Source organism: Brachionichthys hirsutus, chromosome 4 (genome assembly GCF_040956055.1).
Source record: "Brachionichthys hirsutus isolate HB-005 chromosome 4, CSIRO-AGI_Bhir_v1, whole genome shotgun sequence".
In the NCBI taxonomy this organism is placed as follows: Eukaryota; Metazoa; Chordata; class Actinopteri; order Lophiiformes; family Brachionichthyidae; genus Brachionichthys; species Brachionichthys hirsutus.
The window spans coordinates 2270254-2278147 of NC_090900.1; the positions used below are offsets into that span (position 1 = coordinate 2270254).

Genomic DNA, 7894 nt, shown 5'->3' on the forward strand with positions numbered 1-7894 from the left:
TCTGATGGGTTCAATGTGAGGACCCTGCTCTGATTCTGCACCACAGCCACAGTCCACATCCCCGGTCCACGGCGAGTAAACAGACACGGCGTTCCCTGCGTGCTGTAATTCAGTGCTCAGGGTCACTGAGCATTGCGTGGTTACATTCCTGATCCTGGATCAGCTCTTCCTTCCCCTCACCCCGACCTTGACCGGTACCTGCTAAAGCAGTCGGAGCATTCTCGGAACAGCGATTAAAGGATGGTGATGCGCCGGCGAGGTCGCCAACCTCCCCTTTTATCAGGCAAGCCCGCTGACCTGCGACCCCCAGTTATCCGACCCGCGTGTCCCGCCTTAAAGTGCTGAAGCAAACAAACACGGGAAGAGAACCTTCCGCTGTTTGGAATATATCTACATGGAAAGTGCGTTTTTTTTTACTTTCACAGCTGATAGGGCGCTTCTTTATTTTTGTCTTGCTTTAAAACCCGGAAGAGTTTTAGATCAAACTCAGATCCCATCCGAGGTCGTTGCAAGAGGAAGCTACCAGAAAAACCGGGCCCGGTCACCCAGAGGCCAGGCGGCTCTGCCGGACGTGAAGAAAACTACATCTCCACATTTTGTTCACGTGTGCGAGTGTTTATGATGCACGTTGAGATCATGCACATCCCAATAGAGATCCTTCCTCGCTCTTCTCTCGGGCCAGATGTTACGAAGGCGGTAATCTCCGTGTCTTAGAGGGCATGCATTCCGAACGTGTTGATGTCTCTTTCTGCAACAGGGTGATGGGTAATTAGGCTCCATGACACCGAAGAGCCATCCGCTTCAGACCATTACGTACATTCACCCACTGGATCCACCAACCCATCACAGAAGTGGGATCTTAATGGCCTGACGACAGGACAGACCCGACTGCTTTCAGCCCACTCTGCATCCTGAGTCGGGTTCCAAGCCAACAAACGGAATCTATTTAATGAAGATTCGCCCTCCTTCGAAATGGAATAACCAATAAAGATTCTACTTAGTGGATTTAAGGAAGATTAAGATTAAGATTAAGGCTCGGTGGGACGGCGGCATATTGTTCATTAGTGTAAAATCAATCTGACAACAACAACGTCTGGTTTTATTGGATCGTCATATCATTTCTGGAACAAGCCTACTCAGCCATTTTTATATATTTCCTCTTTTCTCCCGGATTCTTTGCATCTCAACCAAAAAACCCCAAAAACAAATTCTCGTTGTCTCTAAACACACGGCGCCTTGACATCTGCCCTCATTACGAGCCACGCAACCGCACCAGGTGGAGAGGAAGCAACGCAGGAAGTAAAAGAAGAAACACTGCCTATTATTCCTCAACTCCTTAAACCGCAACTCTGGAAAGAAAAGGAGAGCGGATGGAAGGAGATGGAGTGGGAGCCGGAGACAGAAAAAGACCTTCGGAGAGAGATGGAGCGACAGAGACGGAGGCAGAGGAAAACGGCGGCGGATGGCAGGCGCTCCTCAGCGCCGAGTCAGACATGGCAGTTGGTGACAGGTGACAAAATCAAAAGGTCATGTCACTTTTAACTGGGAGCGCCTGTGCCCCACTGATTTCCCCCGTGCCAGCTCGGCATCACCGCTCTCCTCTCTGCTCCTCTCGTTGCCGCTCTGTCTCCGCTAAACTGGCAGATAGGATGGCAGGCTGGCAGGCAGAAAGACAGGCGACGGGCACGGTTTGAAGCGGGACGGGAGCATCGGGAGCATCGGGAGCATCGGGAGCATCGGCAACGCCGCTGAAGAATCCTCCCAGCCCTCCCCTTTTCCTCTTTCCCTTCATCACACCGAACCTTTGTAACTGTCTGCGCTCTTTGCCAACAACGTCGGCAGCTCGGGGGGCGTCTGCCTCCGCCCTTGTTGATGTTGTTGTTGTTTTTTTCTATACACTACGCCCGCCCGCCCGCCGTAGCCGCTTGCAGCTCCTCTGTTCAAACTCGGAGCCAACAAACGGGAGCGTATTTGTGTGCAGTAGATTACACATCAAGTACGCACCGGCTCTAAAATGAGACGTAGCAGGATCTCGTCGCTGAATTTGCTCTCTTCACTGATTATTTCGACGCCAGCGGAGCAAATAAAACTGATTCTTTCCAGCTGCTGAATCTCTCACTAAACATTCTCGCTGATTTGTCAACAAATAAGCTCAAGAGTACATTTTGTAAATGATGCTTACATCCCCCTGACTCCATCTTTTCCAAAGCCATCGCGGATTTGCTGTTGCTTTCATGAATATGGAGCCGCGCTTCTCACCTCCACCCCCCAGCCTCCAGCTCTGGTAGCACCTCAGCCTCACCCCCTATCCAGCCCCGCGCTGGGTGAGCCCTGACTTGGGCTGTGCAGATGGAAGGGCCCCCCCTCTGAGGGCCACGTCTCCAACAGCTTGTGAAGAGCCTCCGTGGGTCAGCCAGAAGCCCTTATCAGACACACACACACGAACAGCGCATATCAAGTTGCGCCCCCCCCCCCCAAGCCAGCCAGTCGGCCAAATCTCAGAAGCTGGAGAGGTTAAGACCTCCTTGTATCAAAGAGGGAAGAGCAGCAGGAGGATGGAGGGAAGGATGGAGGAAGTATATCTTCATGTTCTCCGGGATGTCTGCCTCGGCATCAAATCCCCCCGCGACTGTCATTTGGAAGGTTAGGAGGGGAGAGAAGTGGAATTCAGCCCGGTGAGGGGGGATTTCTACACCTCTGTGGGGTTTGAACTCTGCACTTGCTCTATTGACACGGGAGCATCCTCTAAAAGTTTGGGCTCTTTTAAATTAAAGATTTGCTGCATAAATCACCATCAGATTCTTCATGACGCCACTAATGCGTGGGACTAACTTGTTAGCCCAAGGTTCTAATCCTAATCTCAAGCCATGTGCTGATGATGGCGTACCGGAAGCTCCTGGAGTTTTCCCCTGATCGACGGCGCTGGAGGAACTTTTTTTCTGCCTTACCGTATCCACCACTCCAACAACTTCTGTGAAACATCGAATCCCAACAGTCCAACTCTCATTCCTCATTTTTGGCTGACTTTCTTCTTCTTCAAATTCAGTCCAGGCTGTACACACTCCCTCTGGCACGGAGCTGCGGTGCATTGCGGGATCTTGCTCCGTGAGCCCAAAATGTAAACCAGCGCTGACATGTTGATGCAAAACACAGGCATCAGGCTCCCGGTAGTCGCAGAGGAGCCGTGAAGTAACAGCCTCCGAATGGACTAAGCCAATGATCGTGCACTTAAACGAGACAATATGACATTACAGCAGGTCTGTGATGTCCGTACTCTGTATGTCACGCTGTTTTATATTAAAGGCCAATAATGAACTTTTTCTCTCAGTTTTAACGCGCGGCGAGCAGATGGTACTTGAACGCACCGCTTAGGTTGGGATCCGATCCGATGCACTTTGTTTCCTCCTCAAATCTGCTCTTTAACTACAAAACCAAACAGACGTATTCACCGTTTCACAACCATTCGAAGTTTCAATGTCATTGTGCTCGCATCTATTGATGTTTGTGTGCGTGTGTGTGTGTGTGTGTCTTCTACATTATCACCATCTTTGTGTGTATTTATGGGATAGCAGTGTAATCTGTAAGAACATCCTTGTATCATTTGAATAGGGCTGAATATGGTAATCCCCACCACCTCCACCAGATATTGAATCGACAGGAGCGGCTCTACGCGATGCTGTCGACGGCGAGGATTTGATGCCGCCGCCGCCACCGCGCTGTAATGATAGTTATTCAAACAACATGATAATAGAGGAGGCAGACAAATGATAGCACGCAACAAGCAGGTCTTGGAAAGACGGGAAGAATGAGACACAGAGGTGGAGGTAGAAGGAGCGATGTTTGGAATTCATGGCCCCCGCCGGGGTAATTTATATCCTCTTGTACTGAGCTTCAGTGCACATATTTAGCCGTGGCAATCTTCGGGGCAGATGACATGTTCTGTGTCTTTTTATTTATTAATTTTACACTGTGTCTCATTGCGGGAAACATGACTCTTCTCTCTGTAACCAGCGGCGATGGAGAGAGAGAGAGGGGGGGGGGGGGGGGGGGGATAAACGACTCTTTCATTCCCTCTGTCTCTCTAGGTCATGCTTCTCCAGCTCACTCACGCTCATTCCCTTTTGTTTAAAGTTCCAGGCGTGCGCCAGGCGTGCCCTGTTAAACCCTCTGCATGGAGGAATCCATTATGTTTGCAGTTTGGCACTGATGAAAGGATTTCGGGAGCAGCCGTGATAACTTTATAAACAGTCATTTGTTTAAAGGTGCCAGGAGGATTTATTTTTTTTGACGGTGTCGTGCCTGTCTGGTATTTTGTGTACTGGGTTGTCAATGTTTTCTGGATCAATAAAGCCGTCGAGCTCATTCGTTGAGACGCCGATGGGGCCTCTACGAGCGGGGAAGAACCAGTTGCTACCCAGTCAGACAGTTAAAACACGAGTGGGACTTTGCCCTGGTGACTCCGAGCTATTGATAGAACACACACACACAGACACACTCTGCCGTTCTGAACTCCTCTTTGTTTGTGTGGGAAGCTGCATTTACATAAGAAGCTTATGTCAGCTGCCATATAATGCACTACACCCCCCCCCACCACACACACACACACACACAACCCACCCGTTCCAACGAAAAACAAAAAGGACAAAAGCTATTGTCTTGTTAAGAAGTAATGATTTTTGGATTTCTCTAGACTGGCTTGCTCTGGAGTTGGTTAGAGGTTTGTGGTGATGATGAATGTGTGTGTGTGTGTGGGGGGGGGGGGGGGACACAAGCACAACAATGGGGGCTGATGAATGCTGAGGTTGGCAGCTGTAGGGCTTATGATATGGGTATTTGTGTACGTAAATTCCGAGGAACAATATGACCTTGTGGGTTTTTGATGTGCGACTGACAGAACGAGGCTGGAGGAGAAGCGCGGCTGCGATCTGTGGTTTTTCGCCTCAGCGGCTTCAGACTACACATGTGAACGCGAGCGCTTTGTAACGCTCTCCAAATGTTTGTGCACCCGCTTGCTTTTTGACACGCAGATAGCTGCATGCGAACGGCTGCGTTCTCTGTATGATGACGATGCGTCTATAAATGCACGCATCGTTTCCATGTTTTACTGTACGCGTGTCCGTTTCTTTTTGTTTGCGGCTGCGTCTCTGCCATTTTTTCCTTGTGTCGTACAGATCGTGGTACCTTGGGGATTCACCGGCTCCGGTTTCATCGGTCGTGGACCACTGAAGCACATAGTTGCTGTTCTTTGGCTTTGTTCTTGGGTGGGTGAAAGCGAAAGATAGAGGTGAACGACGGGCAGAGAGGTTAAAAAGGTCACGGGTGGAGGAGAGTCCTGCTGAGTCCTTGTGGGATCTAAATGCCTTTTTTTTTTTGCACCGTGATTTGGGCGAATTAATGGTCCTTTAATTTTCGGCCCGTTGGAATTCAAAGCCAAAGCATTTCTAGAATGTTGCTGAAATGAAATTCGAATTCTAAGTCATTCCGAGGCTCGTGGCGTATTAGCACACACCGGTCTAATAGTTGTGCTATCCATACTCATTAACCAACTCAAACCAGGCATAAGCGTAACCAATCAGCTTTAGTGCTCCTCTGTGGCTGTTCAGAGGATGTTAACCCCGTGTTATCTGATGTTTATCTGCTCTCTGGCTGCTGCATAAACATTTATTTATGTCTCTCTTTTGCCTCTGTCTTCTGTCGGGACTGTCAGCAAGCAGTGGAGGACCTGCTGGAGGACGAAGATGAGGATTTTGACAAAGATGACAAGGTAATTACGTCTCGTGTCAGAGATACACTCGTGCACAAACACACAGGCTCACTGCCTGGGGGAGGGGGTTGACACGGCCTCGTACACCAGAAATGCAGACGAACGAACGAAATGACTCCATCCTCCCTCCCTTTTTCTAGTTATTATCACCGCCTGAGGCACAAACGATGATTCTACAACCTTTTAACCTTTTGCAAAGTTTCCTCTCTTTGTCTCAACTTCCTTGCGGTTTGCTTCACAGTTCGGCACACTATCCTTTTTTTTTTTATTCCCCTCCATACGATGGTATGTCAAATTTCCGCGTACGAATGTCTTGCTTCGGCTCTGCTCCCTGGGAACGTACGCACATATAACGTGCTTAGTTAACCATTTAGGTCCATTCGCGGCTCCTTTATGTCGCAGTAAAACAACATCTGGCCTTGTCCAGACAGTATCAGGTAACAACAGGTGGCTGCTTTACAGCCGCCGCTCGTTTGCACCGGAGGAACAGCTACTGAACCAAACGCCTCCGGACAGGATGCAGCACCGTGTTGCGTGTTGCGGTGTTCCCGCTGTGTCGTGTAGTCTTTACACCTTGTTTCCCCGATGATGAGACAAGACACGATTTGATGTGGAAACCGTGAACCGCTTTGACTCGAGCTCCTCCTCAACGCCTCACCGCTCCACTCCAGTGATTTGAGGGTTAGTCGGCTAAGTTGGGGGTAAATTGCACTTTCTGTTTTAGTGTAATCTTCTTGGAGGCAAAACTTTGCGCTGGTAATTGTAAAGACCGCTGACTGGGCAATTTGATATTTGAATTAATGTCGTAAGGGCATAGCCTGACAAAGGGGTTTAAAAAAAACACACATTTACACTGCAGATGGTCAAATAGTCCTCTCCCGTGAGTAAGACAAGCAATCGGTGAGCAGGGCGGTCGGGCGATGAACACACAAAGACCCGTGAGCATTACATCCTTTCCCACGGTGAGCTTTCATGGCTGTGAAGTTCCAAGGCTGAAAAGTACGGGGCGGCTCTGCCTGAAGATATGCAGCAGGCAACATTGAACCTCTGCTGCCGTCACATTTTCCCACCTCCTTTCAAGGCAAAAATAAAAATAAAAATACATTTGAAATGATGATATGAAATACATTCTTTGGACTTTCATATTGAAATCAGCGGCAGCGGTGGCTTTCTGGGAGCCCTCTGCCAGATTTGGTACCAAACTGATTATTCCACATAAGAGGCCCTCGCTCTGGGCTCACTCAGGGCTGGGACGCCGGATAGCACGTAGCACAAAGGCTACCAACTCTGGCTTCATACATTTTGATCTATCGCTCCCCTCTACTGTTAGCATTTCATTTGAGCTGCAGAAAAGTTGAAAAGGGGGGCATTTTCCTTTTCCCTGCACCTACATCTCTTCCTTCAATCATTCCCCCCTCTTTCATTCTGACACATGCTATCTCGCCCTCTTTCTCTCCGTCTCTCTTCCCGTCGCTCTCCCTATCCCATCCCGGTTAAGTGCAGAACAAACGAAGTTTCGAGGCTTCACAAAATTGTCTTTTTTAACGCTGGATGTGAGGTATTTTGTGTGAGTCGGAATGAAGGCTGGGTCAAAGGAGGCCTCCTTTATGGCACAGGCCTAAAAGGGAGAGATGGGGAAAAAGAGAAACTGGGAGAAAGAGAGGAGGGGAAAAGATTAATAAATATGCCATGGCCTCAATTTAATTGAACTTGAAGCATATGTTGCAAGTATGCACAATACGTCCCAGATGTTTACTCTGGCCGTGCGCACGGCTCCTCCAAACGCGCCACAAGGCAGCTATTAGCTGGATAACCTTTGCTCCAGAGGCTAAATGGGGTATTACATGGCCAAAAAGCAGAGCACCTGTTTTTCATTGCAGAGAGGACCCCTTGCAGTCTTTCTGCCTTGGATCACCACATCTGCTTTGACTTAACAGATTGTTGGGAAGACGTGAAAAGTGTCTGTCTTGTGAGCAAGCACTGATATTAGTCACTTAATCTCAATGAAAGTCCAACATCTCGACTAATCTATGGGGACGGCTGAGTTGTTAAAGCCAAGCAGGCTCCTCCTCTTCCTCCTCCTGCTCCCCCTACAGCTCTTGTTTGTGTTTGTGCCATTCCGACCTTCAA

At 49.1% G+C, this 7894-nt stretch overlaps 1 protein-coding gene across 1 annotated transcript in view; it reads left to right on the forward strand.

Moving 5' to 3' along the window:
* mctp1a (multiple C2 domains, transmembrane 1a) overlaps positions 1-7894 on the forward strand; it is an 80194-nt gene that overhangs the window by 55511 nt on the left and 16789 nt on the right. The window contains exon 17 of the mRNA XM_068738853.1: positions 5708-5764. Within this exon, the coding sequence (XP_068594954.1) occupies positions 5708-5764 (57 nt within the window). The remainder of the gene's footprint in view (positions 1-5707; positions 5765-7894) is intronic.